Genomic DNA, 18,034 nt, shown 5'->3' on the forward strand with positions numbered 1-18,034 from the left:
GTTTTATACTTAAACCTTTATGTTCTTTATATTTTAATAATATTACTTAGCTTAGCTTTAGAAATTGCGGTAATTATTTGTACCGCTAAAGAAGCATATTGAGTGAGTATATTCATAATAGATTGAAAGTAGCACCAATGATGATAAAATTAAAAAAAAACGTTAGCATGGTACGGACATACTACGCAGAGAAATTATGCTCACATAAACAAGAAAGTAGTGAGATTGAACATGGATTGCTACAAAGATAGAGTTAGACTGAAGAAAGTATGCATGGTTTGTATGAAAGAGTATATGGCTATGGAAAGGGAATAGGACGGCTCAGATGTATGGAAGAATAGCACATAATGTGCTGACGATCCATAAGGAAAAGAGCTGGTGATGAATTATTTATACCATAAAAATTGTTAAAAAATAAAAAAGTGTTTTATTTTTTTTATTTTCTTAGCAATATATCTAAATAATAAAATCACACAGGTTGTTATAATACCGCGGTGTATATGTAGACGTTGACATTGACCGCTGCGAGGAGCGGTGTGACTGAGGACGGCGTAGGCTTCCGCTGCTCGATTTCAGTAGTGAATCGGCAGCGTCACGATATTATCGTACCGGGCCGTTCAGCGACAAACCTCACCATTTGTATTGCATACGATAAACGCGAAGTATGACCGTAAAAAGTTACATTAATGTGTTATTGTGTGCAGTGAATTTCTGAAATATTTGTTTCGATACGTTATTCTGATTGTGGTATTTGTTTTTCTTTTTGGATGTTCTTTAAACGGTATGTATACATTTTTATGATTTTATTTTATTATGGATAAATTAAATCTCCATTTATAAACGTTTTTCCGTGAGAAAAAAATATTTCGTATAGTATAGATCGATTATTTCGTTTAGTCATTAAAATATTCAACCGATTTTTAAATAATTAAATATACATTCGTTTCAAATTAAAATTCTACGATTTTACATATTATGTAATATTTTTATTATATTTGTGTGCTCCTCTGATCAAACATGTCTAATTATAATGATTATTGAAATAAATCAATTAGTTACCAATATTTTACAGTTTTAAACTAGGTTTTATGAACGGTCGGAATCGTAGAAGCCCCTTGATTTAGGAAGTCCAAGGGCAATGCTAATAATTTGCAATATTAATTCAAAAACCAACGGTTATGGTTTCTGATACTAAAATCACTCAATACATGTTGTATTGAGTATATATCGTCATCCCAGTCATTATCTTTGACAAAACAGAGATAACAACAATATTTAAATGCATTATCTGGGCTTAAAATTCACGGTCTTTGATTTTGAATCAAATTTTATATCTTTCATAATAGATAAAGCTTTCAAAACGGTTTAAATAATTTTACTCAATACACACCTTTAATTTTAACTGCACAGTTTTAACTGAACAATCGAACTGTAAAGGTAAATGATACGTCTGAAAGCGAAATTGAGCACTGTAATTTAAAATTTTACCTACACAAGAAAGTTTTATTTGTACAATTTGACTGTACAGTAAAACTGTGCAGTTACTACTGAACGTGTGTACCAGGCATTAATGTATATAATGGGTTTTAAATATACATTGATTGTAATTCGAAAGATATTTCCGATGTTCTACTGTTCGTGACATTATCTTTGATAGATTTCAACGTAGTTTATTAAGTCTTTAGGATTTTCGAGATTAATTGTTGACCTTCCTAATCTGTTTATATTTACCGAACCTTCAAATTGTAATTAAAATCAAACGAGATTGTTTAAAGTGAATCGGTAACCGCGTCAATTATGTGCATATTTTACCAAACTTGCTTTTATTCGTTTCCTAATTCAGATGTAAAAGGTGACATTCAAACAAAGTCAAGTTTCTCAATATATTCTGGCTACATTACTTAAATTAACAATCACTAATCCCAAATTAAATTATATTAAATTAAACTAGTTCTTACGATGATCACTTGATTATTTTTTTTATATTACATTTCGAGTGTGCAGCACTCGGCTGGAGAATTCATGTGGCTATGCTGAAGTCAATGCTAGCGAAGTAGACTATTAGATGAATATTTCTGTTTCAACTTAAACAAAATAGTATCTGGTATTTAGCATTTGCATGCATGATTACGGAAATAATTGAAATTCCTGATTGTTTCAAATTAATAACGTTTCTTTCCTAAATCTATTTTCTTATTTTTATAATAAAAATAACATTTATATGTTTTATTTCAATATGTAACACTATACTCCGACCGCGTGGATATATAAAAAAACTTAATTAGTGTTGCCTATGTGTTCTTTCTGACTATGTTCTATACGTATGATAAATTTAATCAAGATCCGTTCAGCCGTTCTCGAGATATCTTTAAACACCCACCCATCTAAACGTTCGCATTTATAATATTAGTAAGTTAAATAAAAAGCAGCTCTTCAAGGCATAAATTCGGAAAAAAATGAATAAATAGTATCCTACGTCCGTCTACTGGCTCTAAGCTACCTCCTCACCAATTTTCAGCCATATCGGTGAAGCCGTTCTTGAGTTATAAATAGTGTAACTAACACGACTTTCTTTTATTTATATAGATTTAACAAAGTAAATGTATTTATATGTCTAGACAAATTCTATATTTATATGCTGAGTTTGAATAAAATTGCATGTGTGATCATGAAAGGTAGACTTAGCATAATGTTTTTGCATCTTATGAATAAATTCTATTAACGAAGCTTAATTAATGAACTGACTGCAAGGTATAGGAAATATTATTTTCTTACATGCAATATCATCCATCTACATCGGTGACATGAAAATTTTAATAAAGTTCACGTATACAAATACCTTTTATGAATATTAAATACTAGCTTCGCGTCCCGTCATCTCTCCGAGAAATAATACTTTAACTGTTACTAGGGCCTTCAGTTGCTGAAAATCTTTACAAAACATTCCTATTGATATCGCTGTGTTTTTTTTTAAAAGAGATTGAGTACTATGCGTTGGTGATACAGCTGTAGTGAAGACCCATGAATAGAAGAGATTTATATTCTTGCATGGATTTTTTAAATAAGTTCGACTATCTGTTTCAAGATTTTTTTTATAAAACATTACAAATTAAAGGACATTTGTTTGCGACCAGTTAATAATGCAGTTATATTTTAAATGAATGATGTTACTATTGTATGATATTTGCGTTTAATTTGTCATCTTAAGGGAATGCTAATTGAAATCTTGTAATTGAATAATGTAATCTACAAGCATAAAAATTAAAATCAGTGTAACTTCTTGCAATTTGACCTTAATTAATTGACAGTGTTATATACAATTCAGTGTGGAAATAATTAAATACCTTTTTTTAGACGTGTTTTGTGTTGTCTGGTAACATATTTTAACCTTGGAAAAATATTCTTTAAAAATTTTTACTTTTTACTTTGTGTATGTATATTAATTATTAATGTATTGTTTTTCAATTGTATTTTTCAAGTACACGAGCAACAAAGCGAGTTATTCTTATCTTTGAACAATCTTTATCAAATTGGTCACGGATTACTAGCTTTGATTTATTCGTAGAAATATTTTGCATTATTTTATGTTTTTTCATAAATGATTATTTATTGATACTGATAATTAAATTAAAATATGTTTATAATTACCTTATAATTTCCGTAATGCAGTCGCTTATACTTATCGGTCTTCATTATAGGATAGATACACCCATGAAAAATATTTAAATAAAATGACTTTAATATAAAAGTATTACTTTTTAAAGTCCTAAATTTAATAACTTAAAAAAATTAGTTAGTTTTATATTCTAAATATCTTATCGTAACATGATAAAAGACATTGAACGAATTATGGATTCGAACCTATGACCTTAAGCTACTATACTGAACCCTAAAATGGCTTTACGTAGGCTGTTGTCTTTCCAATTTATTCGTTAAGCCTAAAATTTTTCTTTATTTAAAGTATTGACCTTGTTTTAACCGTTCTGTTTACGCTTTTTTATAACGATTGTAGTATTTGTTACTACTAAATTATATTATGCGTACTCTTATCCATTTCCCAATACTCACTATTATTTTTTGTCTAAATAAAATAAGTGTGTTTTGTTGATTTCATACAGTTCATTTTTACTTTTTTTTAGAATACTTTGAAATTTAAGTGCTTATTCCTAGACTTGATTACCCAATTAAAATACATTAGGTAAATTAAGCGTAGCAGTTATATTGTAGTAAATAAATGGCATTGTAAATAAAATTTGTCCGCCTATTTTATTGAATTATTATTACCGTTACTCGCAATCAAAGTTTTTTAAATTTTTATTATAATATTATAGTAGCTTAAGGCACTTCTCCGCATAAACTTTATCAAATTGACATTCAACCATTTACAGTTGCTTAAAAAAGGTTAAAATTTTGCTTCATTTATGATGGTATTTAATGATATTAACAAAGCAATTATAAGTTTCTATTGTGACTTATTTAATTATAAACGTTATTTCTAACATAAATAACATAAAGTTGGTTCAAATAAAAATCCTGTGAATTTCTTTATTGAACAAATCACTCAACGAATCATTCGGTCGATTACATATAGAATTTATTTCTTCTTGAATTGGTTTGATCTACTGACCTTACGACTTAACAGCCTTTGCATTTTTACAAATCTGTGAATTTCGACGAATGAAATACTCAAAGACATTTTCTTTATTTTATCACTAGCTGTCGCCTTTCGGAACGAAAAACAAAACTGAATTAGTAGCGTTTGTTCTTCATGACCATAGTCAAGACGCTGAAATTTGTCATAGACGTAGAATATGTTCGACGTGATCCGTTCAGCCGTTCTGGAGATAATCAAACAAACATCCATCCAAATATTCGCATTTATAATATTAGTAAGATTCTCTACTTTATCTAAACAAGTATAGGTGAATGTAAAAATAGATTCAAGGTAACATGTGCCATTTATCTATAAAAAAAAATAGTTTCATATCAAGAATGTGATGCTATTTATAATCTACACTACATTATTAATTCAACAGCTAATACATTTACGATGTAAATCTCTCTAAGGGTTGTCAAACATGATTTCGTTAGATCTAATTTTATTTCTAAATTCCAGCATGATATTGTTACGGTATATATTAAAATGGTCTGGCGTGTTCGTCTGTTAAAAATATCTGTTTTTAACAGACTAAAAATTGAAGTTTTTAAGAGATTGGTAATTTAAATAAGACATTTAAAAATCGTATGGTACATGCATTAAATACTATTTTTGCTATTTAAAAAAAACTGGATAAACTAGTAATATTTGTATCTATTGCTACAATGTGAATAAAAATGAAATAAAACAGGTATATCTTTGATTGGTCGACCGACGAGATAGAAGAGTCGTAAAATATATTGAGTCTATTGAGACACACCATTAGATTATAATTAGCTGATATCTATTGTTTTACTTCAAGTTTATAACGTAATGGTTATGTTTATCATTATGTTTACACGTTTTTCTTCTTCTGTTATGGTATCACATCTTATCATGGAAAACGTTTTTATTCGTATTATTTAAAGGATATAAAAATGTACTGTTTTCTTATGAGTAAAATTATAAGGTTTCAGAGATTTATGATAGGTTTAGAAGAAAGTAGGTTTGGTAAAAAAATATTTAATGCGCTTCTAACCTTTACAGAATAGAAGATTACCTTCGATACTATTTTCACTTCCATTTCAATAAAATTTTGTCTATTTTTCGATTTAAACAGTTGAATTAGCTATAAAGTAAGATATATGAAAATTAGTATAAAATTAATGTTAATTTTCGTCGATTTTGCTTCTATTTTATCATAAGACCGTAATTTACTAATCGAATGAAGAATTTTCGAAACCAAAACCAAATTTAAATCCACAAGGTTACATGTCATTAGACTTATTTCAAAAACAGAGAAACAATGCGCGTTAAACATATATAAATATATAATTATTTTATTTCATTGCTCATAAATATACTAATTTATAAAGAATTAGCTGTCGCTCGTGACTCCCTCCGCGCGGAATTAAAAAACAAACTTAATTAGTAGTCCTACTTGTTTTTCCAGACTATGTCTACATCTATGGAAAATTAGATGAAATAAAATTAGAAAAAAATAAATAAATAAAAATAGAGCCATGCAGCCGTTCTGCAGATACCTTTTTAAAATCATCTATCCATCCATCTAAACATTCGCATTTATAATATTAGTAAGACCGAACTTTACACGATCTTAGGTGAAGTAAATTCGATAAGATATAACAAAAGCGCAATTGTGTTAAGTATTGACATTATGATGACATAAATAACAAGTCCTGTCTCCACTTTCCAACATAACATATTTAATTACGAATTGTCTTCCAACATAAACCATTTCCTATATATTATGTACCTATAACATCAATCAATTTATGTTGTATTTAAGAAAAATAGAAATGAACTTCTATATTACAGCGCTGTTAAATGATATATTTTTTTTTATTCACTAAAACTTTGTAGTCTTCTTTATTCCATAAATTGGCAACATAACATGAAATAAATGCTTTTTAATAACGCATTTGATATTTGAAATATATAATATAATAATAAGACGCACTGAAAATAAAATCCTGCTCATTTTTTGATAACCAGTTTATACACATCATAATAAGTAAATCAAATTTATAGGCTGGATTTTTTTAATCAAATCAAAGCAGAAATACTATTTCAAAATGACTGTAATCCATAAGAGATTTACATTCTTCATTGACTTTTTTCATTACACAGGTGTCCCGAAATTCTAAATATCAACATCTTTTCTAACAAGGCACCTGTGCTCTTTCGCTATACACGACTTTTCCGGACACCCTGTAAAAAAATATTTATAATATTCGGATTTTTGTTTGTTTGTTTGATGAGCTACAATACGTAAACTTTTGCATAAATACAATAATATAATATTATAAATCCGAATGTTTAGATGGATGAATGGATAGGTGGATGTTAGAAGGTATCTCCAGAATGGCTAAATGGATCTCGATTAAATTTAGGCATCGATATTGACGATAGTCTAGAAGAACACGCAGGCTACTTTTTTAATTCTGAGCGGACGTAGTCGCGTGCGTTCGCTAGTGAATTATATCTACCAAAATATACAATGTTGAATTTAATATATTCACTATGATATTAAAACAAAATATTCTGTATGTACCCGACAGATACTTTTTGATATGTTTGCAGTCGAAGAAATGTTTTGGACATCAGTTTGCTTTGTGCGCACTTGAAGTCGCAGAGTAGAGGATTGTAAAGGACTGCAACTCGAAATATGAACGGAGATTTAAAGAGAGTGGAAATGTAATTGTGATTTTCCTTTTATTACAAGGGATATACAAGTACTGTGGGTTTCCTCCGACGATGCATTTCTACTCGAAACCATGTGTTACTGTCATTTTTATTGAAAAAAAAGATAAAATAATACGTAAACAGATCTTTAACCTTATTGTTATTAACAACTTGGAAAGTATCTATAATAAGTTTTAGACAATGTGAAGATATTGAATTTTTTTAATATAAAATGAGCTCCATGTATCTTTTCGTATCGGAAAAAATTACCAGTACAATATTCCTTACGTCAGATAATTAATCTAACAATTAATAAGTAAAGTTGACATAGTAGACTGGTTTTAAGTATAAATTTATATTTTATCTATAGATCTTTTCTCTTATCATTCCACAGAAAAATACAATACGAAGATAACCTTAAGCTATCTAAATGACATAAAAATAAAAGACTAGAAGCATGTTCATTTTTTATGTTTTCTTCTTTTAAGTAAAGTATTTCAAAGGAAATGCACTCGTTATGTTGGAGCCCATTCACGTATGAAACAATGAGACACACGTAAGGATTTATAGTGATGTAATGTTGTTATTGTTCTTTATTAGATCGAATGAGGACGTAACGTTGTTGTAGAGATGTTTTATATTATATTTATATTTGGTATAATATCTAAGTTATTGGGTTTTATTCGCACCAGTTTTAGCCTGTAAAAATTGGTAAATATTAAGTAATTATTAAAATATGATGTTTTAATATTTGGGGAAGAACACATAGGCTACCTAATAAATTTTTGTAGTTCCGAGCGGACGGAGTCGAAGGCGATAGCTAGTTTTTACTGTATAAATAAAAATATTGTAAATATAATCAAAGCGTTTCGACTGCTTTATGCTTTAAATGACCTAGCTTAAAAAATGAGGTGAAGTTAACCACACTTTATCGATGAAATGTGTATTCCACAAGACATTACTGCATACATATGTGTATGTATTTTGAGGTGTATGCATAGAAACTATCATTTATTTCCTTTATCGCATGACGCTATTCTCATGTACACTATCAAACGCAGACGTGATGTCTATCTATCTTCTTATATATTAATCCATTTGTTGTGACTTTTACTTGCATTAGATGCGACAAAGGATTGTTTCAATTAATCCGAGAGAGAATTCCTTTAATCTTTTTCTATTAAATAACGTATAGAAAATTATTCATTTCCCAGTTTTTTGGCAGACAGTTAAGATTATTTTATAATTACTTTGTTTAAATAACAAAAATGAAGTAGATTTTTCAAGGTTTTGTGTTGACTTAAATTGTTAAATTAATGCTGTTAATTTTCTTAATACATATGTCTCACGTATCGTTTTATATTTAAATAAGCGTTAAGACGAGCTCCGTTAACATTCGCATCTGGTTAAATATGCCAAGTAAATTTATTTATGAATAAAATTATATCCCACAAATGTTCGCTTTACACCTCCAGTTTAGAAAACATTCTTGTTTGTTGTTCTCTGGGGTATACTAGATAGAACTCCTAAGGCGTTTTTGTTTTGTGGAACTTCACTGCACTTTTATAACCATACTAACACTTTTGCTTTAGAGTTGAATCTCTACTAATATTCTTAAAGTAAGTTTTAACCCGCAAAACTCGGAATTATAAACATCGAGTAGGAATAATTTTGTTTGAATTTGACAGCTTTATTAATATGGTACAGTATCTAAATAAGTGCTATTAAAGCTTAACTAGAAAGTACTTAGTACAGGACGTAGAAAATAAGACTTAACATTTTGAGGCATGCAGCGTAATATTTTCTATTTAAAAGAACAATACTGCAGTCATTTTAGTGTACACGAGCTACACAAATAACTGTTGTTGTTTAGTAAATTATTTTATGGAAGATGATTCAGGGGCTAGCGGGTTAGGTTTTTAGATATTTTGGATAATTTCAACCGGGAATTTGCAATGCTGAATCTTTGAGGAAACGGTGATGGTAATTTGTTTCTTTACAAGTGTAACAGTAACCCTAAACTTGTTAAAAATGTTAACATGGAATTTGGGTTGTTGAGACATATGGATGGATGAATAATTGTTTGAAGGTATCCTAATAACGGCTTCATGGGTCTTGCTGGTATTTGGCATAGAACGTGGTCTCGTAGCACACGTAGGCTACTAATTAGGTTTTTTTAATCCGAGCAGACGTAGTCGCGGATGACATGTAGTATGGTATATGTTAGAACATCCAAGTTATATTTAATTTAATGATTGACGCACGCCGGATGTGAACTGAGCATTTATCTTTGTCGTTTCATGATCATGACGAAACGTAAACATCTTACCAAACGTTGTTTTGATACTCGACGTAATTGATTAATCCTACAACTTTACAATAAAATGTTAAAAAGCAGACTTCCATGTTTCCAAGTTGTTTCATTTGTTTTATAAAATGTTATATTGAATATAAAGCTTTGAAATGAGCAATTATTGTTTAGGAACGGTCTTAAATTATGTTGTTTACGAAAAAAGGAAAAGATTGAATCTTAAATTATTTGATTTTATTTTATTCCATTGTCCGACTTATAAGAGGTTCTTGTTTTTTGCTTATTACATTTCTTGGAATGGTTTTTAGTTAGGTTTATACAATTTATACAGTAAGAATGTTGTCGTTGTTATAACGCATTTTTGAAGATTTTATTGAATTGTAAAGCATCATATAGCATCATAACATAATTACATTTTATGAATCAAAGGCTGTCATTATTTTACATCTTAATAGTAGATTAAAGCAAAGCGTACAAAGTATTTTACAGCGAGCGTTCTGTATTTGTGTTAATTTAATATTTTAATGAATTAGCATAGTTATTAATATAAAAATTGATTAAGTCAAACAAATTTTTCCTTGTTTACAGGTAGTTGTTGATATCGAAATCGGCTATTAACAATGGAGGATGAAGTTGTAATGTTGAACCGGACGAACGAGTCAACAACTTCGGCATTTCCCGAACCGGATTCTTTAAACCTAATCGTACCGATAACAGTAATATATGCGATTATTTTCGTGGCAGGTATCCTCGGGAATTTAAGCACATGTTTTGTAATTGCGCGGAATCGATCGATGCATACAGCTACAAACTTTTATTTGTTTAGTTTAGCGGTATCCGACTTGATCCTACTAGTTTGTGGACTGCCAATAGAATCGTATCGACTCTGGAATCCATTTATTTATCCACTCGGCGAGGTGTTCTGTATAACATTAGGCCTCGCTTCGGAGACATCGGCGAATGCGACAGTATTGACGATAACAGCTTTTACAGTGGAGAGATACATTGCTATTTGCCGACCTTTCATGTCACATACGATGTCCAAATTATCAAGAGCCGTCAGATTTATAATAGCGATATGGATTTGCGCATTATGTACCGCTGTACCGCAGGCCATGCAATTTGGTATCGTCACATATGTGGAGAACGGTCAGAATATGAGTGCTTGTACTGTGAAAGGACAAGGAGTTCATGAAGTGTTTGTTATATCGAGTTTCGTGTTCTTCGTAGCACCAATGTCAGTGATAACAGTACTGTACGTGTTCATTGGAGTCAAGCTGCGTACGTCGCGTGTTCTGCATCCGACTAAGAAGCTAAGCGCTAACGGTAGTGATAAGTTTTGTGCCAACATTAGATACCGTCACGGTACATCGCAAAGAAGAGTTATAAGGATGTTAGGTGAGTTTTTTATAGTCAGTTATTTTGTATAAGTCACATTTGTCAAAATCTATTCACCATCTCTAATTAAAACGAAACGAGATAATGTAAATGAAGAATTCAAATTAATTGCTTAGTTCGTATAATATAAATGGTTGTTAGTTTATTTACAGTAAATATAAACCTAAAAGTATAAAAGATTAAATACTGATGTGTGATTAACCCTTCGTCTTTGAATCCAATTAAGTAAAGGTCAACAGTATGAGCATTGTAAGTAAATATTGTATATTTTGAATTTACTAAATAACACATTGTTTTAATTTATATTTATAACTTCCTTTAATAAAATTTAAAAGAGAAATATTCCTAACGACTATACATATGAGTCTACGTATTTTTATCATCATCAGCTCACTATACGTCCCCACGGAGGGGCTCGGAGCGTACCCTAAATCAATTATTTCGGGTATTTTTATGCTTTGAAGAAAACAGTTCAAATAATGTAATTGGTATTTTTACGTTGTTTTATTTGTTCTCAATATTTTATCAGACGTAATATTTTTTCATTTGTGAAAATAACCGAAGGCTCTACTAGTTGTTTCACCCCAAGGAGTCCGCGAGGTAGAACAATATGTTCAATTTTATTAATATTTTTTTGATATGTCCACAGTTGCCGTTGCCTTATCTTTCTTCATATGTTGGGCTCCGTTCCACGTACAACGATTGCTTGCGATTTACGGCAAAAGCATGGATCATCCAAGTGATACATTTTTCTTGGTAACTATAATTTAAATATTTTATATTAGTATATTTTTTAATGCAATGATATGTACGAGATATGTTTTTTTTAATGGAAGCCTCTTTGCGTCGGCTTAATTCGTGTGTTGTAAATTATTTTTTTAATTTTATTCCCCATCATTATTAAATCTTAAATTATAATATTTGTAAGAAGTTGTGGATCATGATATAAAATTTTAATAAACTGTTATCATGATCGTAATAGTACTAGATATCTCTGAGTCATACTTATAAAAAAACCTACTTGGCATCTTTAACCCGGGTGCGTAAAACAAGTCCTGTTTTTGTTATAATTTTAATATTACAGTTAGACAAAGATATTTGACCCGGTTAGAGAGGCGCTGCTGTTTTGTCAGAAAATATGTAAAACCTATCTAGGAATAGAAAATTATATAAAAGAAAAAAACGTTACAGAACAACTATAATATGACAAAGATCTTGTGACAATTCTTTGATATTGACTGCTTTGTTGTCATAATTTAGTTTGACTTATGCTCACCGGGTCAGAATAGTTTGTCCGTCTATAGTAGTATTCATAGCTCTAATCAAAATGTTGTACAACAAGTTTTGAACAGATTTTTTTAGTGTCTAATTTTGTTTTTTAATTCACAGGTGTATCTTGTGCTTACTTATCTCTCGGGAGTGCTGTATTTTTTGTCAACTGCGATTAACCCCATTCTCTACAACATTATGTCGAACAAATTTAGGAACGCGTTTAAGGTAAGATTTGTGAGTTCGTAAACAATCTTGTGTAATCTTTTCATTACCTTAATACCCATATAAAAACATATTTATGTCTATACTAGCTGTCGCTTGCGATTCCGTCCGCAGGGAATTTAACAAAAACTTAATCAAGTCGCCTATATATTCTTTTAGACTGTATTCTACATCTGTGCCAAATTTCAAGAAAATCCGTAGAGTCGGGGATTCCTTTTAACATCCATCCATCTAAACTTTCGCATTTATAATACTAGTTAGATTTTAAATATTTTTTTTATATTATACTTAAGGTCCCACTGTAACATTTATACTTTATCAGAGTTACCGACATAATGAAGAGAGCGAGAAGAGAACTTAATGTAGCTTACACAAACTCATAAGAAGGGAAAGGGAAATACACTTCGCGCTTGATTTCCCCAAATCCCAAATTATAATATTCTTATAAAAGTCAACGTAATATGTGTAAGACGAACAATTACGTATAAGTGAATGACGAATAATCATTTATACGTATGTGTGACTAATAGGTTAAAATATTTAACTATATATTTTTTTATGGTACAGTAAAACAAAAATTGTTTTTTTTATGTCTAACATAATGTTAATAAAACTATATAATCGCCGTCTTGAATACATTAAGTTTTTTATGCGTTATAAAAAAATATTAAGAATTAATACAAGTGTAAGAAAACCAGTTCAGTGACTGAACATTAAATTGTCCCGACCAATGTTTGGCAAATGATTTCATCGTAAGCAAAAATATTTTTGTTCTTTTTATATATTACTAGCTGTCGCCCACGACTCCGTACGCGCGGAATTAAAAAAAAAACTATTGGTCGCTGCCGTTTATTATATATAGCCTAAAGTCTTCCTCTATAAATGGACTATCAAAAAAATAATTTTTCAAACAATAAACTTGTTTTAATTTTGTATAGTTAGTGTCTCTCTTAGTTCGTATATTTATGTAGATTAAATATAGTTGTTGTTAGTTAATAACCTAAAAACAGGTACACAAAGGTTTTTTTTTTTTAATTCAAGAAGAATGAAATAATGACAAAGTATTTTTACTTCCTCGGTTATGTCGAAGTAATGTATTTTTTTAATTATCGTGGAAAAGATATTGATCTATATAGCTTTCGTCAGCTTAATCGCTTGCTGCTATTTTTTGGCAGGCGTTATTAAAATATAATCTATGTGTATGTTAGCCTCTTTGGATTTTCCATTTTTAATTAAAATAAACGACTTTGTTTATATTATAACAAAAGCAAACATAATAGCAATTAAATTAAACAGGCTCATGACTGTTTAATTTAATTACAACAATTTTAAGATAAAATTACGGAACAGATGTGAGATTAAATTGTAAGTTTTTCATCGCAATCGCTTTAAAACAGAACTTCGGAATGAAACTAATGAAATGAATTATTTTAATTTAAATTTTGCTTCTCATTAGTGAGAGGAAAATATAATTATAATATTATAGAATTTAATATTTTACATCTTTTAATCATCATACTACTTCAGTGAGCAGCACAAGCAATGAATTAAACTGTATTTTCTGACAAAGTTATATAAAAGCGAATAGACACTCACGTATATTCGTCTGGTGGCGGCACCAACTAGTTTCGAGCCCATCGGGGGCTCTTTATCAGGGTGAATGGGATTGGTATTATTTCGTGGACGCGGCCCGTCGCTCACCGGATGAATATACGTGAGTGTTTAGCCGTTTTATATAAGTTTATTATAATGTGTCACGAAAGTTTGAATAATTTATTCTGATATTGGAACCTACAGTTTTAAAAGTGTTTCTGACAAGTTCTCATCTAAAACTTGAGATTGTTTTTGGCTTTATACACGTATTTGATAGTTTGTTTCGTTCAAAGGTGTATTGTTAAACCATAACATTAATGATACAAACTAGTACTTTGATGATTCCGTTTTTAAACACAATGTACGTAATAGTTTGAGTGCCACATTGTACAATGTACGACCATGACAATTTTAATAGTTTTTTTTCATATTTTGCAACCAGTTAAATTACTTTTAGCGGATGCTTTTTTAGGTAGATTCAAAAACTTGTATTTAATGATAAGATTATTTAACACTAAATTGCGTGGTAACTTATCACAATTTAAAATAATGGCTTTAAAACGTTAAAATTCCAGTTAAATAATTCATTTTATTGTAGTGGTTAGAAATTGCAAATGTTACCACTTGGAATTTATTTTAAAAAGCCAATAAAATTATAAAAAAGGTAATTTAGAGTCTCAACTTTGCTGCTTAATAGCTTCAGTTTACCAGAATCATGGAGACGCCTCGTGCATAAATAAGTCATGGCAGGCCCCTCAACACCGGACGACCTCGATGCTCATATATTACATAATATACTATTTAATAGTGTTCCTGATGACTTTTTGTTTTTGTTATATTAATAGAAGAGATTTTTTTAATTAAAGAATAGTTCATTGTCTTTAAGACTAGTGATCTGCCATTAGTCGGTACTCGACCATAATAATCACAGATTTTTTTATAAAAATATTTTAGCTTTCTGCACTTCTCAACATGAATCAATGTCAAATTTTATATTTACCCGTTAGTGGTATTACCGAAAATATATTTTAAAACAAGGAAGGCGGTACCGGTCATTTGATTCCGATTGGAAACTGAAACGTTGATCATGTCGTTCCTATTTGTATATATAATTTAATATTTCCTAACTTTTACGAATTTCGAATGTAGTGCAGAAAAAATATTTTGACTGTAATATGTTCAATAAAATGACATATTAAACGGCGGCTACGGTCATTCGAAGCATTCAACAGATAAATGTAGATTTATGTATTCCAAAACAATTAATTTAAATATTTCAAGGCGAAATTCCTTATTTATATAAGGTTAAATATATACTTTTTTATGTAAAAGGTGATAAAAATTTGAATTTGTCTACAATGCTTTGATAAATTAAGATAAGAAAGTAGTGGTTTTTCAATATTCAATTCAATATAAACTTATATAAAAACGGCCAAAACACTCATGTATTTTCGTTCGGTGGCGGCACCGACTAGTTTCGAGCCCATCGGGGGCCCTTCATCAGGGTGATTGGGACAGGTATTTTTTCGCGGACGCGGCCCGTCGCTCACTCACGGCATTTTTAATTACTTTATAATGTAATTGTGTAAGAGCGTCGGTGGCTCAGGGGTCAAGCACTTGACTTGCAATCTGCAGGTCCTGGGTTCGAATCCCGCCATGTACCAATGTGTTTTTCCATTTCCGATTTACATATGTACATTTATCCGACGTTCTTACGGTGAAGGAAAACATCGTGATGCAACCTGCACATATCTGAGAAGTAATTCAAAGATATGTGTGAAGTCAACCAACCCGCACTTGGCCAGCGTGGTTGACTATGGCCTAATCACCCTTAACTTAGGGTAGGCTCCGAGACCCTCGGTGGGGACGTATAGTGAGCTGATGATGATGAATGTAATTGTATGTAGTAATGTAATAATCCCTCATATTTTATGTCCAGATGACGTTGGCGTCATGGTGTGGGCGCAGGAATAGGCCAATGGGTCGAATGTATAGTGCACTGCTCGCCTCTCAGAGGCAACGCGCGATGGCCGGCGCTGCGGAGCGTGCCTCTGGCAGGCGACACCTCCGTCGACACTCTACAGCCATCACCCAGATCTGTGATGCGCCGCAGAGAGTGCAGGTGAGGTCAGGTCCGATCAATTGTTTTTGTTAAACTCTGGTGGTGGCTATACTTCTTTCTTCAGTTCAATTTTAAATAACAATATCTGATAGATGCACTAAGCACTAATATTTTCTTGTTTTGATCTTATTAATTATTATTTTAATATACGAACCTTCCCTTAGCGAGTAGAAAGTGTTGTTCCCTTGGCACTGATGGATGACAAATGTAACTTAATTTAGACACATCTATTAAGGAAAAGTATTGTTTTGATAACATTTGACATATGATAATTGTAACTTTGTAATAAGGGCGAAATAAATATTACGAAATACTTGTCAATACCTTTTTAAGGTAAACAATTTACTTTTCGTTTTTTTTTGTTTCAATAAAATATGTAATATTAAATGTCAAAGAAAATTTCCATTTCAAGTTAATTAAATTTTTAGTTCCAGCAATAATGTAAGCGATATTCAATAAAGAATTTTCTGTGAAAAATATTTACGAACAAAATCTTTGGAATGTCCGTTGTTGTTTACAGTGTTACACGGGCCGGGAGCTAGCTGTGGTAAACGAGATCCCGAGCGGTAACGGACAATGCAGGCACTGGCGACTCCGCCTCGGCCTCGACGAGCCATCCGATTCAATCGGATCGCCGCGTAGCATTTCAAATTCCAGCTTACGCGAAGTCGACGATGAATTAACCGGGGAGGAACTAGCGACCTATATGTATCAAGTGAATTGTCACATAGGAGGACTCACCTGAGTAACGACTGTCTAAACAATGGCATGAGACTCACTCGATCGAAAGCAGTTCGAACGAGTTAGTGATGCGAGGACAATTAGTAGTGGCGCGATTGGTGTACGACGATTTTACAAATGTTGACGTTAAACGTTTAGTGAATAATAAAGATGTCTTCTGGGAGACTTAAATACATTGTTGTTTGTTGTTAAATTATAGCATTAATATGATATTAAAATACGTGTTGTTTGTCGCTTACGATAAATATGTTAATATTTTTAGAAGCAACGTGTAAAGATCTTAAATTTCGTCGATTACCTTAAGATTTACTTGATTGTCTAAACTTTTCTTTAAGAAAAGATCCACAAGAAGGAAATTAGGAAAAGACATAAAACCTTATTCCTAATTGAGCTCTTGGGGACAATATGACGTCTTAATTAGCATCATTTATTGGTATTTTATTGGAACATACTACTTGAATCTTTTATCTTATTTTTGACTTTAACTGCTGTTACTGTAATTATTTTTTTTTATGTACTATACAAAAATATCTTGGAGAAAAAAATACGGTAATTTTTAAATTAAATTTATTGTAATTCTTGAATTAGCATAAACACAAATGTAGAACAACAGTATTAAATTTATGCATTAAATTTTATTCACGATCATGTATTTGTCTAAATCTATATTGTAAATATGTACATACATATTTAATGTATTTAAATTATATATCGTGACTTACGAAGTAAAGCTTTATATTTGTTAAGTTTAAGTTAAATATATTGGCAGTAGATTTTAATATTTAAAACTGCAGTGTTAACAAAAATAATTATGTATATAAAAACATTATACCATAAAACATATATACTATTAGAATAATTTTTGAATATAAGTAAATGTAAATTTTAAAGGTACCTATAGATGGGTGTATTATGTCGTCAAATTGAAGTGTTAATTTATTTTATAATGAGAATAGAAAAATATTGTAGATATTAGTTACAATCAGACAGTGTTGTTTGCTTTTGTTTCCTTTCGCAGTCTCGGGAAAGGTTT

At 30.6% G+C, this 18,034-nt stretch overlaps 1 protein-coding gene across 3 annotated transcripts; it reads left to right on the forward strand.

Annotated features, from left to right (window-relative positions):
• The first annotated feature begins 597 nt into the window (after positions 1–597).
• On the forward strand, positions 598–17,255 carry Pbanr (pheromone biosynthesis activating neuropeptide receptor). Of its 3 annotated transcripts, none has more exons than XM_013320558.1 (6): positions 598–781; positions 10,242–11,051; positions 11,701–11,807; positions 12,441–12,548; positions 16,078–16,260; positions 16,781–17,255. In XM_013320558.1, exons 2-6 carry the CDS (start codon positions 10,274–10,276, stop codon positions 17,003–17,005), a joined length of 1,401 nt encoding a protein of 466 aa, XP_013176012.1. In that variant the 5' UTR covers positions 598–781; positions 10,242–10,273; the 3' UTR covers positions 17,006–17,255. The 3 variants fall into 3 exon arrangements, with proteins under 3 accessions (XP_013176012.1, XP_013176019.1, XP_013176026.1); XM_013320565.1 differs by having other exon boundaries at positions 16,078–16,270; positions 16,781–16,911; XM_013320572.1 differs by having other exon boundaries at positions 16,078–16,265; positions 16,781–16,887.
• The last annotated feature ends 779 nt before the right edge of the window (positions 17,256–18,034 follow it).

Source organism: Papilio xuthus, unplaced genomic scaffold (genome assembly GCF_000836235.2).
Source record: "Papilio xuthus unplaced genomic scaffold, Pxut_1.1 DF828952.1, whole genome shotgun sequence".
Lineage (NCBI taxonomy): Eukaryota > Metazoa > Arthropoda > Insecta > Lepidoptera > Papilionidae > Papilio > Papilio xuthus.